Genomic DNA, 23,439 nt, shown 5'->3' on the forward strand with positions numbered 1-23,439 from the left:
TCTTTTTTGACTTTGCATATGATAGGCCCTTAATAAGTGTAAGTAGAATTGAGTTAAATTGAGAAATGTTTCACTGGATTAGAAGGCATGCATAGATTATTGTCTGTCCATTGGAGAGACTGTTTATATCAAGAGATATAAGAGACTGTTTATATCAAGAAATCACAAAATTGAAGTGACTCGTGCTAATAGTAATATTAATAATGATAATGATGCTATCATTAATTCAATTATATAATAAAGATTACAAAATGCTTTCCTCACAACAACAATCCTGTCAGGTTGGCATTGTAAGTAAAATTATTAGCATTTTACAGATGTAGAAATTGAGGGTGAGAGAAATTAAGCAGCTTATCCAGTATTACTCAGCTAGTAAATATTTTAAGTAGAAGGAAGTAGTATAGAAGTAAGAATACTGGTATGTGAACATGGATCTCCTTATCCCACGTTCATAGTCCTTTCCACATTGACTCTTTAAATCCTTTAAATATTTTTTTTAAAAATTAAATTAGTTTGGCTTTGAGAATTTTTTTGTGAATATCTAAAGCCCCTTACCCTTTCCATTGAATAATTGGTGATACCACAGAGCCCTGTTACCAAACCATTTTTGAGAATCATACCTCCTACAAGGAACACACACACACACACACACACACACACACACACACACACACACACACACTCTGTAGCTCACATTTTTTCATAGAATGTGCCGTATTTGAGGTAAAGGAGGCTTTGTGACCTACTGAAATTTTGGATCACTGTCCAGCATACTTTTATGCAGATGGATTAATGAATGGCTGGCTAAATTTAGGAGACTATAGGCATTATTTGTGTCATATAATAGATGAGTTGTTAAAATTTTCCTATAAATCAAATCATGTTTTAATTGTAATTAGAAAGCTTTTTATTTAAAGAAGTCTCATCACAGGTAGAAATAAAAGGGTTCTGCTTAGCGTGAGATATATCTCAAAAAGATGTGTTTATCAGAAAATTTTTGGCCCTTTAAAGTCTGAAGTGCATAGTAAATCACCCGGTTGTTATGTGACTGCTGCTTGATACAGTGCCCCAGTGCCCCGCACGTAGTAGGCCCTTTTTAAAATGTTTGCTAGGTGGTGGTTTTTGTTGCTTTGCAGGGCGGGGTTCTGTATTGTTTTCTGAAATCTCATCATTCTTAATGTTTGGTTAATTATGATTAACATGAAAACAGGTACATGGATTTTATGTCAATTTAGACTGCTGAGAAGCAGCTTTGTGTACGGTGGAACGAATATTCTCTTTACAGTCTAGGACCCAGGGCAATTTTTGTAACCTTTCCGGGCCTCAGTTTTCTCATATGTAAAATGAGGGTATGTTGAACACAGCATCCTTCAGGATTCCTTCCAGCTCTTAATCTATTGAAATTATGTTTCTATTGTGGAAGAGCTTTGAAGGAATGGGATCAATAATATATTTCTGTGAGTAACGTAATGTTACTTACAATGTTGCATACCAATCCAATTAAATATACAGATTAAAAAGAAAAAAAACCAAACAAACCTTGTGTTACTTGTGTAACTGTCAATCAAGTTGAAAAGTAATTATTATTTTATTATTTTTAAAACATTTGATTTTTATTTTTTCTCAATTACATGTAAACAAAATTTTAAATATCAGTTTTAAAAATTTTTGAGTTCCAAATTCTCCCTCCTCCTCCCTGAGAGATAGATTGTGCAGACTAAAAAAACCAGGAATAAGAAGGAAAGTTAAAAACAATGTGTGCTTCAACCTGTATTCAGACTCTATCAGTTCTTTCTCTGAAGGTAGCTAGAATTTTTCGTCATAAGTAAACAAGTAATTATTAAATACCTACTATATGCAAGAAACTGCACTGTCTCATTATAACTTTTCAAGTGGAATATTGAAGTGATAATTTGAAATTGGCATTTTGATACAACATTGCACTTTTAATACCCTGAATAACTAGAATATTAGCAATTATTGGATAGCATAAGGAAATTAATTTTGGTTACAAATCTTAAAATTTGTGTTGAATTTTTAATTATGTGATTAAGCTGTTGACATTCAAGCACTCCTGAAAAAATATGCAAAATTTATAATAAAATTCAAATTTCATAGCTAATTAAGAAATAGTATAAGAACTTGACTAGACTTTTTACTGTATTTTCGTTGTTATGTCTTACAGGATTACAAAGCCATTAACTTTTGCTGACTGTGTTGGGGATGAACTTCCTTTAGGATGGGAAACTGTTTATGATCAACAAATTGGAATCTATTACATGGACCACATAAATCGTGAGTAGAGTGATATGACTTATATTTGTATTTTGTTTATTTTTGCCAAGAAGCATAGCACTTAATAAGAGTGAAACAATGTGAAGTTTTTGCGAGGTTTTACGTGTTGATTCTTAAGAAATTACCAAGAGATAAAAATCACTTACTGAGCAAATCAATCAATATTTCCCAATACAGTTATCATTGGAAAGAAAAACAGTCTGAAGTCTTTTCATGTTACTGAACTCATTATAGCACAAAACCTATATACTAATTATATTGTGCCTTCTTTTGCTAAGGAGGGAATATAATGTTTCATAAAAGATACCAACTTCATTTTAATATCTTCATATAAGGATTAAATTTGCCATCTAGTCTGGAAACTGAAACGTTCTTATAGTGAGATGATGGTTTATTGCAAATGTTACTTAAAAGTTCTTGGAATAATGCTTAATTGTTCACATTAGCTTTTCTTTAATAGTAGTTTTCTTTAATAGTAATTTTATTTTAACTTGTAGCACCAAAAGGCTACATGTTCTTTGTGCAGGGGACAAATATAGAAAGATATCCCTAACTCTTTGAATTCTGTTATTTCCCCCCTGGAAACCTGGATTAAATCATTGCCACCTTTGCTGTTGAAAGGGCATGATAATTGACTATCCGATGTCTCCACCTAAAATCCCCCTGATTTCCCAGATCACAACTCCCTTCACTGTCCTCTGTTGCCCTCTATTTGTTTTATCCCCCATTAGAATGTGAGTCCATTGAGGGCAGAGTCTATTCCTTCAGTCTTGTATCCCAGAACCGAGTATAGTGCCAGCAATAGTAGGTGCCCAATAAATACTTGCTCATCCATTTAGTAATTCAGCTGGTCCAAAAAGACTCCAACTAAAAAGTTACTCTTGGCTGTTTTGACTATTTAGGATCCTTTATTAAACGATTTAGTGACTTTACCTTTCTATGTGAGTTGTGAAGTGCTCACTTGACTTTAAGCCTAATGCAGCACTTAGCCGGCACTACTGCTTATTCTGTCCACCAGTTCCACATAGGTTCCACATCCTATTTGCCCAATTTTTTTTTTTTGCATCTTATAGTAATGTAAGTAAAGTGGCTGTTTATGTGGTCTTGCCATGGCTCTGCATTCTTTCATTTTTTTTTCATTGATTTCATTCATTCAACAAATATTTTCATGGAATTTCAGAACTGGAAGATGTCTTGGTGGCATGGCTTGCATGTATGCCAGTCTGTACCTGAACAGAAATTCCCCTGGCAATATCCCTGTCAGGGATGGTTGTCAGCCCTTTTCCTGAAGATTCCCAGTGATGCAAATTTACTGCTCACTATAGCAGCCCATTGTATTTTAAACAACTTCAAACTTTTTTTCCTTTTGTCAAGCTGAAATCTGCTACTCTGCAACTTTTGACCCATTGTTTTTAGTTCATAGACCATAGGATCATATATTTGGAGATCGTCTAAGTCCAACCCCCTCATTTTACAGATAAAGAAACTGGTGATACTCTGAGATCACACAGGGTAATAAATGACACAGCTGAGATTTGAACCCAGGTCCTCTAACTTCAAATTCTAGGATCCTTCTGTCATAACATACTGTTTCCAGTTTTGCCATATTTGACAAAGAACAGTAAGTGTAATCCATCTTCTTTGTGAAAACTCTTGAAATACTTGATACTTACTCATTGTAAATCTTCTCCCAGCTAATCCTTGTGCTCTGACCATTCTGCTAAGCTTCCACTGAATGTACTCAGTCGTATTAATGCTCTATGTAAAATATGAAGTACAAAATTGAATACAGTATTCCAGAATCAATATGACCATGAAATTACAATGGAACCACCATTTTTCATATTCTAAAAGTTTGATGTGATAATTACACGGCAATTCAGTTACACATGTGATATTTGTTATATGACAACATAAGATAAGACATAGTCTCAGAATTTCAGGAGTTTTCAGTCTAACAATGATATAAATAATGACTGTAGCATACTTTTATAGCATCCTGTCTTTAGCTTTTCAGGCTCAGAATTTCAATTTTCAAAGTTCACCAATTTGAACAGGCTCTGGGATCCGATTCAATATGATCAAATTCACATAGTAGTCATTTTATTAATTTGCAGTGGAAGCTACGTCTGGCATGCTAGCCAGACAATAAACATTTATTAAACATTACTGTGTGATAGACATTGTGCTAGGTGCTGGGGATAAAAAAGAAGGCAAAAAAACAGTGCCTACCCTCAAAGAACACACAATCCAATGAAGGGGGACAACAAACAAATAAATGTGTGCAAACAAAGTTATAATCAGATGAATAGGAAATAATTCAGTGAAAGAAGGCACTAGAATTAAGAAATTAACAATTAAAAACGGTTTCCTGTAGAAGATGGGATGTTAGTTAGAGCATATAGGAAGCCAGAGAAGGCAGTGGGTTGAAATGATGAAGGAGAGCATGCCAGGCATAGGGAGCAGCCAGAGAAAATGCCTAAGGCCAAGAAATGGAATGTCTTGTTGTGGAACAGCAAGGAGGTCAATATCAATGGACTGAAGAGTACTTGGCGAAGAATAAAGCATAAGAAAACTGGAATGATAGGAGAGGGCTAGCTTATGAAGGACTTTGAAGGAGCTTGGTAGATACATAGAGCTTGACGATAGATTATAGAGAGAATAATCTGATGGAAGAAATGGGATGGAATGGGATTACACGAATAAGTGGAGGAGTCACGCTTGGTATGGAGAAAGACCATCTCATATGAGATGGGGTCGGAGGAGATCATAGCAGGAGACAAATGAGTAATATGTAGGGCAGCTAGGAGGCACTTTGAGTAGAGCACCTGCCCTGGAGTCAGGAGGACCTGAGTTCAATACTTGACACACTTACTAGCTGTGTGACCTTGGGCAAGTCACTTAACCCCAATTGCCCTGCCTTCCCCTCTCCAAAAAACAAACAAACAAAGCAAATGAGTGATATGAGATAAGGAAGAAAGAAGAGGGAACTCATGGTGACTGAGGAGGAGGAGAGGAAGAGGAGAGAAGAGAGAGTTCTTGGCAAATGGCCTCAATATTTTCTGTAAAATATGAGACATGATTCTCAGCTGAGAGAGTGGGAGCAGAAGGATACCTTGGAGGCTTGAGGAGGGATGAAAAAGTTTAGCAGATGTGCTGTGCATGGTGGAATACTGAGTTGCTGAGAGAGGAAGATAGGATTGCCTAGCAGCAGTGAAGGCCCAGTTAAGGTTGTGTAACAAAAATTTGTTAATGTACCCCAATTGTGTGATTTCTCTCTACCTTCAGCAGGACTTATGTGGGTGCAACAATTAAATTTCTCATACCAAATGTTCAGAAGTTTCAGGTTGAATGGAAGAGCAATAGTGATTTACTGACAACTATAATGATATTACCAGGAGAAGGAGGGATAAGCATTTATATAATACTTACCTCATGACAGGGACTGTGTTAAGCACTTGATAAATATTTTCTCATTTAATCCTCAACAACTCTTCGAGGTAGGTGCTGTTATTGTCCTCCTTTTATAGTTGAGGAAACTGAGTCAAGTGTAGGTTAAGTTAACTTGCCCAGGGTCACATAGCTAGTGTCTGAGGCTGGTACCTAAATGTGGTACCTGGATGTCACATGTAGACGTGGTACCTAGGTGTGCCTGTCCTAATGCAGATTGAGGATAATATTGCATTTACTTTACTGGCTTCCATGTTGATCTCTTGACTCATAATGAGGTTTCAATCTGCTAAAAAACCCATATTTGGTGAATTGAATTATTCTTTAGCTAGGACTCCCTCATTTTGCCCTTGTGAAGTTGATTTTTTTGAGCATATATATGTATGCATATATATGTACATATATCACTTTTTTATTTTTAGCAGACCTGTGACTAATTCATTAATAGTTGACTCCCAGTGAAGAAACTCCCTTTACCAATGCAGATTTGCAATTTTTCTAATCTGTCAGCATCTTTTCAAATCCTGAATCTGTCATACAATATCTTAGCTACCTTATAGCCTTGTGTCACTTGACTATTTCATGAGCTTGCCATCTTTGATTTCATTGAAGTTTCTTTTATCTTGTACACAAGAATAACATAAAAGACTTCTTTTCTTTACTTTTATATCTAAACTTAACACACACCAAATAACTGAGCATTTCCATCAATACAATAGCACAGACGAGGACTATACCATGAAAGACCTATACATGAGAGACCTCGTCAATTCACTGAAACCTAAGTAAACTATATCTAGAGCATTCCCTTGATTTACTAGTGTGACCCTGTCAAAAAAGGAAATTATCTTAGTCTGTCATGGACTCCCAAAGATGAAGCTTTTCATGACTTTTCTTTTCTAGATATTCACAGTCGCCTTGATTTAACATCTTTTAGAATTTACTAGAAATCAGTTAATCTAATTGATTTATAGATTGCGATTCTATGGTTCTATAAAAATTTTCCTGTTCTAATTCTTCCAAAGCTCAGCTATTACATCTACTAGCTCTTTAAAAAATTATATTTTATTGATGTATTTTGTTTTTATTTAATATACCTACTGTTCCCACTGTTTTCTCCCTCTCCCCTCTCCCATATAACTATCCCTTGTAATAGTTTTTTTTTAAATGAAAGAAAAAAAGTTCAGCAAAACCAATCAACATTGAAAAAAGTCCAAAACCATATGCAGTGTTCCACACCCAGGGTCCCCTACCTCTTCAGAAATGCTTGCAAAGACATCTTCTCATCCCATCTTTGGGGCCAGGCTTGGTCATTACAATTTCATGGTTAGTTTCAATTGTCTTATTGTTCTTTCAGTTTAGATTGTTGGTAGTCATTGGTGTATATTGTTTTCCTGGTTCATTTTATATTAGTTCATCTAAGTCTTTCCATGCTTCTACATAGTCATCATAGTCATTGTTTCTTATAACAGTATACAGTGTGTGTATTGTGTGTATGTGTATTCCATGGCATTCATGTACTGCAACTATTTAGCCGTTCCGTAATAGAAGGGAATTTACTTCGTTTGTAGTTCCTTGCTATTAGACAAAGTGCTGATATAAAATTTTATATATGCATGTATATCTATTTTTTCTTTTTATCATTGACTACGTTGCAGTGGGTGCCTACTAGAGTAGAATCTCTGGATCATAGGGTATAGAAATTTTAGCCACTTTATTCAATAAATTGTTCTTCGGAATGATTGGAAAAATTCATAGCTTCAGTAACAATGCATTAATGGGCTTGTCTTTCTACAACCTCTCCAACATCGACTATTAGGATCGTTTGTCATCTTTGCCAATTTTGGGGCATAAAATGAAACCTTAATATTATCTTGATTTGTATTTTTCTTATTTTAGTGATTTGGAGAATTATTTCATATGTTGCTAATAATTTGTTCCTCTTCCGTTGAAAACTTAATATTCTTTCACCGCTTATCTATTAGGAAATAGCTTTTGGCTTCACACATTTATATTAGTTGTTTATATAGTCTGAAAAACATTTATCAGAGATATTTTATACAAGGATTTTTCCCCACTTCACTGCTTCATTTCTTATCTTAGTAGCATTAATTTTGTTCATGCAAAAGCTTTTCAAATTTGTGTAATTGAAGTTATTGCTGTTATCTTTTGTAATTGCTTCTGTCATTGTTTGGTTAAGTATTTGCCCTCTAGCCATAACTGTGAAAAGTATATGATGTGGTTTTTTTTTCTAATTTTCTCATAGCATTTTGGTCTTTATCACTCAAATAATAATCAGTTTTGAATTTATAATAGCATATAGTGTAAATTTTAGTACAACTCTAATCCCTGCAGACTTTTTCTTCCTTAGATAATTTATGTCTTTTGCATATGCTGAGCATTGTATTATTGTGCTCAATTATTTCAGGTTTTTCTTATGTCATCTTTTCCATTAATCTCCTTTTCTATTTTTAACTGGTAGCAAGTAGATTTGATAGCTTATAATGTAGCTTGAGATCTAGTAGTGCTATTCTCCCTTCATTCCTTCATTTTTGATTTGTTCCTCCAAATGAAAACTTTTAAAAGTTTTGTCTAGCTTTGTCAAATATACTTTTGATATTATATTGGCCTAAACCAGCCGTGAGCTGTGAATAATATCCCTCCAGTTATTTGAGTTATTCTTTATTTCTTTAAGGAGTTTTTTTTTGGTAATTTTATCTATACAGGCATTGAATGTATGTTATTAGATTAATTCCTACATATTTCATGAAATTTGTAGCTGTTTTGAATAGGACTCCTCTTTCTATTATTGGTCCCTGGATTTCATAATTGCTATATAGGAATGTTGTTGATTGTTGATTTAAATTTATAGGTAGTAACTTTAGTGAACCTCCTAATAATTTTAACTAGTTTCTTTGATAATCCCTAGACTTTTCTAAGTAAATAATTATGGCATCAGCAAGTAGTAATGGTTTTATCTCCCCTTTATCTGTCTTTATGCTTTTCATTTCTGTTGTCTTATTGTTCTGCTAGAGCTTCAAGAACTACATCAAATAATAGCAGAGAAAGAGGGCATCCTTGCTTTACTTCTCTATTTACTGGGAAAGTTTTAAATGTTACTGGGAAAGCCTTTTATGTTTGCCCATTGCATACTTAATGACATAATGTCTATAGTTTTTATTTCTTTTCCTCATCCTTCCCAAGGCCTATATTCATCACATAAAACAAGCTTTCTTTCTCAATTTTATAATTGGTTTAGTATAGGCACTAATTGTTCTTTAAAAATTTGATAGAATTCTAGTATAGATTCATCTATACGGGGGATATTTTTCTTAGAAGCTCCTCTTTTCCTTAGAAGCTCCTCTTTTACAACTAGCCCAGTTTCCTTTTTTGAGATTCGTTTGTTTAGAATCTCTCTTTAGTGTTCTGTTATTTAGAGTATTTTATATTTTTGTGGATAATTCATCATTTCTTTTAAATTCTGCTTCTCTGTATACAATTATTTATATGTAGTAGCTCTGATCATGCTTTTTATTTCTTCTGGTTTGCTGTGATTATACTTAATTTTTTAATTTCATTAATTTGATGCTCCTTTTTTACCAGGTTGGCTAAAGTTTTATCAATGTTGTTAGTCATCTTTTAGTTTTATTTATCAGTTCTATAATTTTTATTGGTTTTTAATTTATCTATTTTCCTCTAATTTTCAAGATTTCCTCTTTTGTGCTTATTTGGGGTTTATTTGTTGTCTTTCTAAATTTTTCAAATGCATATTCAGTTCATTAATCCTCTCTTTTTCTATTTTCTTAATGTATGTTTTTAGGGATATAATTTTTCATCTGAGGACTGCTTTATCTGCATCCCAGAAATTTTGGTATGTTGTCTTGTCATCTCATTATGTTTCATATACTTTTGAATTGTTTCTTATGATTTGTTCTTTTGGCCCTTTCAGAGGTTTTAGGATTTCATTTATTAAGTCTGCATTTAGGTCTGTGTCTTTTGCTTGTGCTCCTGGAACTGATTACTACTTTTGTGTTATGTTCTGTAAAGAATGTACTTACTAATTCTGCTGTTTAAAATTTATTTTCTACTTCTCTTCACCCTAACACGTGGTCTATTTTTGTAAAAGTGCTATGTGGTGAGTAGAAAAATGTGTATTCTTTGATATTCCTGTTCGGAAAATACCATAAATCTTGTAGCTACAAGCTCTCTAATAGTTTGTTGAATTCTATATTTTCCCTTTTGTTTATCTTTCTGTTAGATGTATACAGTTCTGAGAGAAAAATGATAAAGTCTCCTACAGAGGCAGCTGGTGACATAGTGGATGGGCTTGGAAAAGACCAGAGTTCAAATCTGGCCTAAGAGACTTACTGGTTGTGTGACCCCGAATAGGTTTCTTAACTTCTGTTTGCCTTAGTTTCCTCAGTTGTAAATTGGGGATAATAATAGTACCTACCTCACAGGGTTTTTGAGAGGATCAAATGATATAGTATTTGTAACAAGGGCTTAGGCCAGTGCCTGGCAGTTAGTAGGTACCATATAAGTAAATGCTCATTACATCTTCCCCCTGCTATCATTGCATTACTATGTCTTTTTGCAAGTTAGTTAATTTTTCCTTTATGAATTTAGATACTATCCTTTTTGATGCATATATATTTAATATTGATATTGTCTATGATTCCTTTGAATATAATGTATTTTCCTTGTTTGTTAATATTTTGATTTTTCCTGTGCTTGGTAACATGTTTGCAAGTGTTGATTTTTAAAAAAAAAAATTCTCCTGATGCAGTCAATTTTGTTTCAGCCTCTCACTTTGATTCTGTTCTTGTCTGCAAGATGTTTCTTGCAAGGAGGAGAGTGTGAGGGTGTACTTTCTTATCCATTCTTCTACATTATTGGATAGCTTAGTTCACTGACATTGAAAGTGAGAAGATTTATTTTTAGTTTTCCTAGTGTATTTAAAAAAAAGATTTTTGTTTTTATTTTCTTCCGCTTTTAAGTCAATACTTTGTCTCTACAATTAGTTTTGTTTAAACTACTTTAGTGTAACCTTATTTCTACAGATTCTTTCTCCTGTCCCATTTGTGAACACTTTCTCTAGTAACAAGGCTTTAGTTATACTGTCAATTTCATTTTCTTTATTTAATTTAATTGTGTGGTTCTTCCTCTCTTCCCTGCCCCCTTCAGTTAAGTGAGTTCAAAATACCTTTCCTATCTTTCTCCTCCAGCTTCTTTTGTGTGGTGGACTTTTTTTTTCTGTGCCTTTTTCTAAGAATAATTATGTTACTATGTTATCTTCTTTCTCATCACTTTTTTCTTTTCCATCTCATTCTCAGAAATATTAATTCAAAAGGGAAGTAATGCTGATAGAAGCAATACTCCATGGTTGAAATTATCCTGGGCAGCTAGTTCGCACAGTGGCTAGAGCACCAGGCCTGGAGCTAGGAAGATTCATCTTTCTGATTTGAACTCTAGCCTCAGACACTTACTAACTATGTGACCGTGGGCAAGGCACTTAATTCTGTCTGCCTCGATTTCCTCATCTTTAAAACGAGCTGGAGAACAAAATGACAAACCACTCTAGTATCTTTGCCAAGATAACCCCAAATGGGGCCATGAAGAGTTGAACATGACAAAAGAACAGCAGCAGAAAGTGCCTTATGTAATAAATTGTTCCCCCTGCTATCATTGCATTACTGTGTCTTTTTGCAAGTTAGTTAATTTTTCCTTTATGAATTTAGATACTATCCCTTTTGATGCATATATATTTAATATTGATATTGGCTCATTGTCTATGGATTCCTTTACATATAATGTATTTTCCTTGTTTGTTAATATTTTGATTTTTCCTGTGCTTGGTAGCATGTTTGCAAGTGTTGTTTTTTTTTTTTTAAATTCCCCTGATGCAGTCAATTTTGTTTCAGCCTCTCATTTTGATTCTTTTCTTGTCTGCAAGATGTTTCTTGCAAGCAATAGTATAGTGTGAGGGTGTATTCTATCCCTTACTCTCCCCATTATTTTTCTTCCCATTTTCTATGTTATTTTATCTCTTAGTCCTTGTGGGTTCACACACCCTTCTTCAATCTCTAGATGCCAGTTGCCCCTAGGAACTTGAATATTCCTTTTTGTGTGGAATGTTGTTGTCCATGTAGGTCCAAATCTCTGGCAGAAAAGGTAGTTGCTCATTGTACCAACTCCCCTCTCCTCTCTTAATTAAACATTCATGAGATCCCCAATTTTCATCATAGCTATATCCCCTTTCACTGTTGTAGTGCATATCTCTCTAAATATTGCTTTCCCCCTCCTTCCTCCCCACCCCCACCAATGGTAAATCAGTCTCTTTGTTTCTCCCTTTTAAAATAATGACTTTTAAACACGTGGCAATTTATTCATTATGTGTTCTTAGTAATTTGACTATCTTGTGCTTCTGGTGTTTGGGGTGACAGCTTGTTGAAATTTTGTTCCCATCTGTTTTGTTTTGTTTTCAAAAATACCTCAAATGCCCTTCTTGTTACACACCTGTATTTTTGCATTGATGATTAGGCTCAGGTTTGCAGGGTGTGCAGATCTAGCTCCTTTTCAGCAACTATTACATTCCTTTTTTGTGGTTTCTAGTGGATGTAGAATAATATTGTATTGTTTAAATTTAATTTCTTTATATTTGGAGATTTTTCTCCTAGTCCTTTGCAGTATATGATGTTTGTCGTTAGATATTTAACCATGGTGTTATGGAATTTGAAGCATATGGTATTTTCTTTTTGTCCTCGAGATAATCTTTGGATTCTTTTGATTGTTGCTGTGTTTTCTATATTCTAAAGTTTTGGAGAGTTTTCTTACATTAGTTTCTGTATTACTGTATTTGATTTTTTTTTAAATTTCTTCTGAAAAACCTGAAACCCTTAAGTTGTCCCTGTGCATTCCATCCTTAAGGTCAATGGATTTGGTTTGGAAATAGATCATTATTCTTTTATTATTATTGTCTTTTGTTTCTATTCTGCCAGATTTTCCTTTGCTTCAGTATTTTTGTATTCCAAATCAGTTAAACATTTTTTTCTTTTTTTTTTTTTGAGAGAAACTCTACAGTGGATTCAATCTTTTTCTGATAATTGAGTTTTCATTACAATATTGAAGCTATCACTAATGATAAATATGTATACATTCATTCCAAATTTCTTGTCCTGTGGATTTTATTTCTCTTCTGAACCATTCTGGAATATGTTGTAGACCCATGCCACCTTGATATTCCTCAGAATTCTGTGTTTTATCAAGCATTGGTTTACTTTTTTTGTGTTGTAATACTTAATATTCCTTTGTACTGTAGTATGTAGTCTTTTGAGGGTTTAATACTTATCTTATTTTCCCAAGATTTTCTTTTAGGATCTTCTCTGTTGATTTATCTGCCTATGGCCTGGGTTTTTAAATGAGTTTTCTTCCCATTAAAATCTTTGGTGTTTCAGCACATTTTCCTTGTATTTCCCCACTACTGATTTTCTTATTCCTTTTCTCTTGCTGGTGGGTACACTCCCAAGCTTGTGCCACAAAGCTGCCACAGCATCTTCCTATTTTGAGGGATTTGGGATTCATCAACCTTATTTCCCAACTTGAGTAGCCTCACATCAGACAGGATTGGCTCTAGCTAGACTTTAGTTCCCTTCCCTTTTCTGGTTGGTCTGAATCAGAATCTGCCCCATTTTCAGGATTGGGAGAGATAAAAAAGTGTGCTCCAGACTGAGTCTCTGCAGCCTTGGTGGTAGGGGACCATTCAGGGCAGAATGTAACATTTTTTCCTTCTTCCTTTCCCACATATGACTGGTAGAATTAATATCTACCACTCTGCATCAAGATGCTTGTAAGGGGTGAAGTATACTGGTAAAATCTCTGTTGATATAGGAGATCCCAACATGGTCCCCAGGTGTAAGCCCTTTTTAGGGTTTTGTTTCCCTTGCTTGGTATGTTGATGATGATGGAATAGAGGTGCTAAGTGAGTCTGTTAAGAATTCTTGTTTTCTATTAATTCATAAGAATTTCATCTTGTCAGGCCTTTCTCTTTTTTTGTCTTGTGACTGCAGTTTTAATTGCTCCTCATTTGTTGCACAATTCCTCTTTGGTTTTTTGGGAATTTGAGGGGTTTTTTGAGAGTAGAGACTGAGGAAAATGTCTAATTTGCTATCTTGTTGGTCCCCTGACCTGGAAATATGTTAGTTCTTTGAATACCCTGGAAAGCTGTTTGTTAGGATCTGGTGAATTTAACTCATATGTGCTATCCTTGCTTCTCTTGGGTATCAACTCATTAAGCATTCTCTCCCCTCCTCCCTGCTATTCTTCTAAATTCAAAAATCCTTCTTGATAACTAAAAGAAGTAAAATAAGATTTGAGTAGTTCTGCCTTCTCTCCTATCCATCTTAAGCAATGATCCAATTCCTTCTTTTATCCTCCTTTGTTCCTCCAGTACAGCTTTTGTTGTTGTTGTTCTTAGCTCTCTATGCCAGTTTCAGCTCATGCTGAACTTGAGTGCTTTTCATGTTATTCTTTTCTTTGTTTTATTATTTTTTACATACCTGCCACTTCTCTCCTCTTTTAAAAAGAAAAAAAAGTTAAGTCAAACCAGAACATTGACCATGTCTGACAGTGTGTATCTTATTCCATCCTTATAGACCATCACACCTGTGCTTGAAATGAAAAAGGTCTGTTTTACCATAAAGCCTCTGAATCCTGGAATTCTTCTTATACGACCATGTCATTCATGTGTATACGTTCTCTTTATTATCTCCTCTTCTACACATATCTTTTAAAAGCCTAACTTGATTCTAATTCTTTCCCTGAGCATTTACATTGTTCTCTTTGTAAAACTTCTCCTTTCTCTGCTTTTACACTTGTTTCTTTCTTCACAATTTCATTTTTGAGAATTTTTTATCCTTTTTGGCTGATTTCCTCTGCAGAGTTTTTGTCTCTGTGATGCTTTCTATGAATCTTTTAAAATCAGACCTTCCAAAATCTTGATTACACATTAACTGTGATAGACTTTCAGCCATTCTTTCATGAATTCTAATATCGAGTGGTTTCTTTCTCCTACAATTTAAGCAAAATAATTTTCTGCTTTGGCTTTGTTCAAAACTATATCTCATTCTGTACCTTTGTTCCATCTCCTCTCAGGAGCTGGGGCATATTCTTCATCATCAGTTCTTTGGAATTGTGTCATTTCATTGGAAATAGTAATAATTATTTTATAATGTCAGGGAAGGAATCTTGGCAAGGGTAGCATTTGAGTAGAATGAATAGGATTTTGAGAGGTAAGGACAGTGACAAAAGGACATTCCAGGAAGAGGGGATGAGTTCAGTAAGTGACAGATGTGGAGAAATATAGTGCTTACTTGAGGAATATCAAAACAGTCTGTTTTGGTAAGAGCAATTATGTTCCTGTTTGGCAATAGTGAAAAACAAAGCTGGGTTGGTAAGTTAGTACTATATCATGAACAGCTTAAAATTGTGAGCTTAAATTTATGTCCTAAGCAATAGGGAGCTATTAAAAATTTTTCAACTGGGGAGAAATCTTATTAGAATGGTGCTTTTAGAAGTTTACTCTGGCTACGGAGTGTAGGATGGATTAGGACAGGAAGAACCTGGAGTCAGGAAGACTACTGAAGTAATATAGCATGACCTAGGATTCTGGCAGTAAGAATGGAAATCTTACTTTGAGCTCCTTCCTTAAATCTTTTCTCATTGAAGTGAAGGGAGTGATAGAATGTAATCTGATATTAATAATTAACAAACAAAATCCAGCTGTGAAAGAAGATTAAGGTCTGTTAATCTGACTATGAAAGAAGGAAAAGATCCCATTTATAGAAGTTGATAGTGGGTATTTGTTGGTTAGCTCTTCATTAAAATATAAAGTCTTATGGATAATACAGAGTGTCTTCTCAGAAATTCTGGGAAGGGTCATTGCCATCTGTGGGTACTCAGGGAAGCGACATCAACAATAAAGATGATGTGTGAGAAAAATGACTGAATGAAATAGAAAAGATTCTTTTAAAATGCTTCATTTATGTGGCTTTCCACCCCCATAATGGGCCTTTTATAGATTGCATGGACTTAACATGTTTTCATATAGAATTTAAATTGGCAATATTCCCCAACCATGGCATTCTTAGCTAAGGTTACATGATAGAGAAATCATCCAGGCTTTAGATTTTTTATGTGGAGAATCTAAACACAGTGATTATTTTATATCATGGTAAAACTTTGTTTCCAGTAGCTACTTAACTGCATCTTTATTATCATCCAGAAAGGTCTTACTGTTCTGTAACTAATTGTCCTTTCTCTTTCAGAACTTACCCAGATTGAGGATCCAAGAGAACAATGGAGGAGAGAGCAGGAACGGATGTTGAAGGAATATCTGATTGTAGCCCAGGAGGCTCTCAATGCCAAAAAAGAGATATACCAAATTAAGCAGCAGCGTTTTGAGCTAGCCCAAGAGGAATACCAGCAGCTGCACAAGATGTGTGAAGATGACAGCCGCTCCTATGCTAGCTGTGAGTTTACATATTCCCTCTCAGGGAAACACCTTTCTCTAAAGGTTATCTCTCTAACGAATCATGACCAAGAGGGTTCCAAGCTAAAGCACTTAGGTTCCACTTGAGCTAGATAATCTCTAGGATTTTTATTTCATTCCTGAAAGGCAACAGAATGGCTCTTTCATCTATCATTATGCATTAGACCCAAACCATTATATAATTGGTGTTGATAACAATCTGTCTTGAGTAGCTGGGCCCTGTGTACTCAAAAGTGAGTATTTCATAGTTAAGTTTCTATGGTTATATAATTCTATGGGCTTACCTCCCCCTCCCCCCACTTTGGGGGGAGGAGGGAGTTTGTTAATCTTGGAGGTTGAGAGAAAGATAGGATTCTTCATATGTACAAAGCATCTTCCTTCAACACTTCAGATAGAGTTAGAATGTGCTTTGGGGAATAGGGTAATAATAGCAACAAATAGAATTTATATAGTGGTTTGCACACATTTTATCATGAGAAGCTCATAATAATCGCCCTTTGAGGTAGGTACTGTATAGATGAAAAAATTGAAATGCAGTGATTTGCTTGTGGACACACGGCTAGTATCAGAAGTAGGATTTTGAGTGTGCGTCTTTTCTACCTCCAGCTTCAGTACTCTTTGCACCATGCCACATTGCTTCTAATAGTCGTCTGAAGAAGAAGAGTACAATAACCCCAAATATGTGGGGATCTTTTTCTGTCTCTGACAGAGAAAGAGTATACCCATAAATCTTTAAGCAAAGTGCTCTAGTTTATTCAGAGACCTTAAGACTACTCTGTCTGATTGCTTATTTAGCAGACTTTCAAACTGTGACCAGAAATCTGATTATGCCACTTTCAGAGACAAAGGCATTTTGGACTTGGTCAGTGAAATCCACAGTGCCTTAAGCCAGTCTCAGTAAAATAATCCTCCTACAGAATAAGTAGTCACTTTACCGTATACAACTTTGAAAGACTCTACTGAATATTTCATGCTACCACGGTAACAAGATTGAGATTATCCTGATGACTAATAAGCCTGTGTAATAATAATAGCATTTATATAGCACTTTATATTTCGCAATGCACTTTAAAAATATAATCTCATTTTGTCTTCACAACACCCTTGGGAGTTAGGTGCTTTAAGTGACTTGCCCCGGGAGGCCACAAAGATAATAAGTGTCTGAAGCAGGACTTGAACTCAGGCCTTCTTGATTCCAGGTCTAGTGCTCTGTCCACTGTGCCACCTATGTGAGGAGCTCGTATTTGGGATATTTTATTTCACTAAAACAGGAAAACAGAGGCATAGAGTAACATGTTTATGGTGCTAGCTACCAGTTTGCCAGATAAAACACAGTTATATCCAAATCTGTAATTTTGGCATCAGGATAATTCCCAGTATGGCAGATTGCAACCCATCTATGATGCAATAGAAAAGTCTTAGGGAATTGCCTGGGAAACACACAGAAATTTAGTTATTTACGCAAAGTCACAAAGCTAGTAAATGTCTGGCATGAAATATAAACCCATGTCTTCGTGCATCCAGGCTTGGCAATCAAGCCACTGTGCCATATTGCCTGTTTGGCCATCATTACAACTTTAAATTTTAGGGAGCTTAACCTAGTTTCATCCTACAATATCTGTTACTTGCTTCATTTGGTCTACTATGTTACTGTTGCTTTGACTGAGTTTGCCACGCATGCTATGGGGAAGTCCATGGCTCCAATCTTCCCACTGTGAGGGGAATTATAGGTCTACGACCTATTTCATGAAGCATTATTCTTCCTTGGGAAAATAGAGGATGGTTAGAACATTATGGTTCGTTCCCCTGAAGTAGACCATATATCTTCTTATTCTTCATGGATTAATTAATAATAGGCACCATTTTGGATCAGCTAAATCGGCTACATCAGCTCAGTGTCAGTCTTAGGAAGCTGATTGTTTTCTCTTCATTGAACTTGGAAGACAAAGGAGCCACTGTTTCAAACTTACGCTTAGTCTAAATTTTGTTCTTTTCCATGCATCCAAGATCTCAGGAAATGCTACTGAAGCCTTGAGAGAGTCTGCTGCTAAGACTCAGTGAATACATTTCATTATGCATGACAAAGTCCAGTTTAATCAGGTCCTTTCACATGCTACCAAGATCACTTTGCCAAAAATACTTTTGTAGCAGCAAATGGAAAGACTTGACAAGAAGATGATAATGTCTTTCTTGCACATAGAAGATGCTCCATAAGTGTTAATTGAATTGAATAATTAAATTGAACAAAATCAGCCAAGTTAAGGAATTACTGAAGAATACTGGAGGGTTCTATGTTGGCTGATTGCTTAAACAAACCTTTATTGAAACATACTATATTCAATGTATTATGTAGATCCTTGGAGATATAAAGATTATTTAAGCATAGCCCTTGCCCTAAAGGAAATTATAACAGTAGTACTAATTCAAATCACTATAGTGCTTTAAGTTTCAAAAATTGCTTTCCTCACAACATCCCTGACATTGGTATTTTTAGTAGTGTTTAGAGGAGTATTATTATCCTTATTTCAATTAATCAGTCAGTAAGCATTTAGTAATTGTTTAATATGTGCTGGGCATTGGAACTTCAAATATAAGATAGTCCTTATTCTTAAGAAGCTTACATTCTGGGGGGCGGAGCCAAGATGGCGGCTAGAAAGCAGGGACTTGCGTGAGCTCCCTGCCAGGTCCCTCCAAAAACCTATAAAAAATGGTTCTGAACAAATTCTAGAGCTGCAGAACCCATGGAATCACAGAGGGAAGCAGAGCTCTAGCCCAGGACAGCCTGGATGGTTGCTGGATGAGGTCTAGCGTGCACAGAGTGGAGTGGAGCTCAGCGTGGATTGCGGCAGGACCAACCAGACCAGGAGCCGGGCGGTACAGGCCCTAGCGCCCTGAATCAGTGAGCTGTGGCAGTTGCCAGACTTCTCAACCCACAGACACCAAAGACAACCGAGAAGGTTAGTGGGAAAAGCTGCAGTGACAGAGGGAAGGAGTTCCCAGTTCGGCCACCGCCCCGGGGGCAGAGGAGGCGTTGCAGCTACAGAACTACAGCTGCAGTTACTTCTGGCCCCAGGCCCACCTGGTGGGAGGAATTAAGTGGTGGATCAGAGCAGGAGTGCAGAGCCTGCTTAAGATTTGCCTCAGGTCCAAGTTGGCGGTTCTTGGGGAAGGAGGAGTACTGGTGTGGCAGAGCTGGCTGTATAGAAGTAGCTCTGAAATCAACAGCACATCCCCTCAAGCTTGGAACAAAGAACTCTTTGCTCTACAAGCAGTCATACCCCATTGAAAAACTCCAGGGTCAAGTAAGTTGGCTGGGAACATGGCCAGGCAGCGAAAACGCACTCAGATTCAGTCTCAGACTTTGGAATCTTTCATTGGTGACAAAGAAGACCAAAACATACAGCCAGAAGAAGTCAACAAAGTCAAAGAGCCTACATCAGAAGCCTCCAAGAAAAACATGAACTGGTCTCAGGCCATGGAAGAGCTCAAAAAGGATTTGGAAAAGCAAGTTAGAGAAGTAGAGGAAAAATTGGGAAGAGAAATGAGAGTGATGCGAGAAAACCATGAAAAACAAGTCAATGACTTGCTAAAGGAGACCCAAAAAAATACTGAAAAAAATATTGAAGAAAACAATGCCTTAAAAAATAGACTAACTCAAATGGCAAAAGAGCTCCAAAAAGGCAATGAGGAGAAGAATGCCTTGAAAGGCAGAATTAGCCAAATGGAAAAGGAGGTCCAAAAGACCACTGAAGAAGATACAACGTTAAAAATGAGATTGGAGCAAGTGGAAGCTAGTGACTGTATTAGGAGGGCAGAGTTTATAATCTCAAAGAGGATCATATACATGTCTGAAAGGTTCGGAACCGCCGGATATAAGAAACTCTCAAAGTAGAAGGCAGAAGAATCAAAACATATATTTAGGCTCCACAGTAACCAACCCATGAAGCAGCAACCCCATTTTGATATATTGATCAAAAGCTTCCAGGCCCAATAAGTACGCCTTGAAAGAGTAACCAGGAGGCTACAGAGAAGCATGATTGCGTAAAGCAAAATCATGCTTCCCCCTCTATGGTAAAAAGATTACCCACTGGCCTGAAGTCCTTGTTCAGCTTCCTCCCGTAGGTCAGCCCTGCCACTGGCAGCTCCTGCTTCAGCTGTGGCTGTGGCTGTGGCTGTGGCTGTGGCTGTAGCTCTAGCAGCCTCTGGCTCCAACGGGAGCTGCTTTTAACCATCCGGCTTCTGCGGGGGTGTAAGGTACGCCGGGGAAAGCACAGGTTCTTTCAATCTGCTTAAGCAAGGTGAAGGGGTTGACCAGGAAAGCACAGGTTCTTTCCATCAGCTTAAGCAAGGTGAAGGGGTTGACTGGGAAAGCACAGGTTCTTTCCATCAGCTTAAGCAAGGGAAGCAAGGTGAAGGGGCCGACAAGCTTACTCCAGTCCAACATACAAACAGCATTCAGTTCAGGGGAAAAAGCCAAACTAGTCAAGGGCACTTGTTGACTAAGTGCTAAGGAGCCCATTTTTGGTGGGATGAGAAATCAAGATATTATAAAACAGAACCAAAGGAATGAAAAAGTGGAAGACAATGTGAAATATCTCATTAGAAAAACCACTGACCTGGAAAATAGATCCAGGAGAGATAATTTAAAAATTATTGAACTACCTGAAAGCCATGATCAAAAAAAGAGCCTAGATATCATCTTTCAAGAAATTATCAAGGAGAACTGCCCTGATATTCTAGAGCAAGAGGGTAAAATAGGAATTGAAAGAATCCACAGATGGCCTCCTCAAAAAGATCCCAAAAAGAAAACTCCTAGGAATATTGTCGCCAAATTCTAGAGCTCCCAGGTCAAGGAGAAAATACTGCAAGCAGCCAGAAAGAAACAATTTGAGTATTAAGGAAAAACAATCAGGATAACACAGAATCTAGCAGCTTCCACATTAAGGGACTGAAGGGCTTGGAATATGATATTCCGGAAGTCAGTGGAGCTAGGATTAAAACCAAGAATCACCTACCCAGCAAAACTGAGTATCATCCTCCAAGGCAAAATATGGATTTTCAATAACATAGAGGACTTTCAACCTTTCTCAGTGAAAAGACCAGAGCTGAATAGAAAATTTGACTTTCAAACACAAGAATCAAGAGAAGCATGAAAAGGTAAACAAGAAAGAGAAATCATAAAGGACTTAGTAAAGTTGAACTGTTTTGTTTACATTCCTACATGGAAAGATGATGTGTATGATTCATGAGACCTCAGTATCATAGTAGCTGAAAGGAATATGCATATGTATATGTGTACGTATATATATACGTATGTGTGTGTCTATGCATGTATATGTGTAGGTGTATATGTATATGTGTGTATATATATGTGTGTGTGTGTGTGTGTGTAAATATATATATATATATATATATATAGACAGAGGGCACAGGGTGAGTTGAATACGAAGAGATGATATCTAAAAAAAAAATTAAGGGATAAGAGCAGAATATATTGAGAGAGGGAGAAAGGGAGAGATGGAATGGGGTAAATTATCTCGCATAAAAGTGGCAAGAAAAAGCGATTCTGTAGGAAGGGAAGAGGGGGCAGGTGAGGAAGAATGAGTGAATCTTGCTCTCATCAGATTTGACCTGAGGAGGGAATACCATACACACTCAATTGGGTATCTTACCCCACAGGAAAGAAGGAGGAAGAAGATAAAGAAGGGGGGACGATAGAAGGGAAGGCAGACAGGGGGAGGAGGTAATCAAAAACAAACACTTTAGAAGGGGGACAGGGTCAAGGGAGAAAATTCAATAAAGGAGGATAGGTTAGGAAGGAGCAAAACATAGTTAATCTTTCACAACATGAGTATTGTGGAAGGGTTTTACATAATGACACACATGTGGCCTATGTTGAATTGCTTGCCTTCTTAGGGAGGGTGTGTGGGAAGGGAAGAGGGGAGAGAATTTGGAACTCAAAGTTTTAAAAACAGATGTTCAAGAAACAAAAAAAAATGTTTTTGCATGCAAGTAGGAAATAAGATACATAGGTAATGGGGCATAGAAATTTAGCTTGCACTACAAGAGAAGAAGGGAAAGGGGGATGGGAGGGGAGTGGGGTGACAGATGGAAGGGCTGACTGGGGAACGGGGCAACCAGAATATACGCCATCTTGGAGTGGGCGGGAGGGTAGAAATGGGGAGAAAATTTGTAATTCAAACTCTTGTGAAAATCAGTGCTGAAAACTAAATATATTAAATAAATTAAAGAAAAAAAAGGAAATGGAGTTCTTAAAAAAAAAAAGCTTACATTCTACTAGGAGAAGTTAACATGTTCATGGATAAGTAAATCAGTATACATACAGAGTAAATATACAGTGATTTGGAGGTGGGGCACCAACAGTTAGAGAATCAAGAAAGGTCTATTGCAGGAAGGAAACCAGGGATTCCACAAGGTAGAGGTAAGAAGAAAGAGCATGTCCAGTCATGGTATCTAGTCTATGTAATGTGTAATTGTCCTTAAAATTAGATTCACCTCGCTAAGAACCTTGAATATCGACCAGAGGAATTTGTATTTTACTCTGAAGGCAGTGAGGAGCCACTGAAGATTTTAAAGCAGGTGACTGACTTGCTCTTTAGAAATATCAATTTGGCAATTCTGTGGATGATATCTAGTAGAGGGGAGAGAATGAAAATAGGGAAACACCCATTAGGTAGGTCTCGAAGTATCTTGCCTGGAGAGCCACCATCCAAAGACCTGGTCATCATCACCACAAACCCCTACGCTCACTTAGATCAGCTCACTAAACTATCCTTACTGGTATTCAGGAACAATTAAGAGGCTATTTTGATGGTCATGGGGAGAGGTAATAAAGGCCTGAATGAGGGTGGTTGTGGTATGAAAGGAGGTGATGGATTGGAGGGTTGCTTTACAGATAAGAAGACTGTAGAAAATGACGCTGAGAGAGGTTCAATCCTTTGCCCGTGATCACACTGTGTGGGTCAGAAGACCACTGACTCAAGTAAAAAAAAAAAAGAGGTTTTTCAAGTTAGGAAAAACAGAAGCTTTATTCGATCAAGTCTCGCAAGAATTGGGCATCTCTCTCACTACCAGGGCAGACTAGCAGTGATGAGGGAGGCGACGGGGAGACGGCAAGCAGGGGAAAT

At 36.5% G+C, this 23,439-nt stretch overlaps 1 protein-coding gene across 2 annotated transcripts in view; it reads left to right on the forward strand.

The window, feature by feature from the left end:
* The window catches only part of WWC3 (WWC family member 3), a 208,767-nt gene that overhangs the window by 78,904 nt on the left and 106,424 nt on the right, over window positions 1-23,439 (forward strand). Inside the window, exons 2-3 of one of the 2 annotated variants that reach the window (XM_036744885.1) lie at window positions 2,186-2,295; window positions 16,068-16,271. In XM_036744885.1, coding sequence (XP_036600780.1) covers window positions 2,186-2,295; window positions 16,068-16,271 — 314 coding nt within the window. Of the gene's footprint in view, window positions 1-2,185; window positions 2,296-16,067; window positions 16,272-23,439 lie in introns of those variants that run through there. The other variant, XM_036744886.1, reaches the window with a different exon arrangement.

This window comes from Trichosurus vulpecula, chromosome 2 (assembly GCF_011100635.1).
Source record: "Trichosurus vulpecula isolate mTriVul1 chromosome 2, mTriVul1.pri, whole genome shotgun sequence".
In the NCBI taxonomy this organism is placed as follows: domain Eukaryota; kingdom Metazoa; phylum Chordata; class Mammalia; order Diprotodontia; family Phalangeridae; genus Trichosurus; species Trichosurus vulpecula.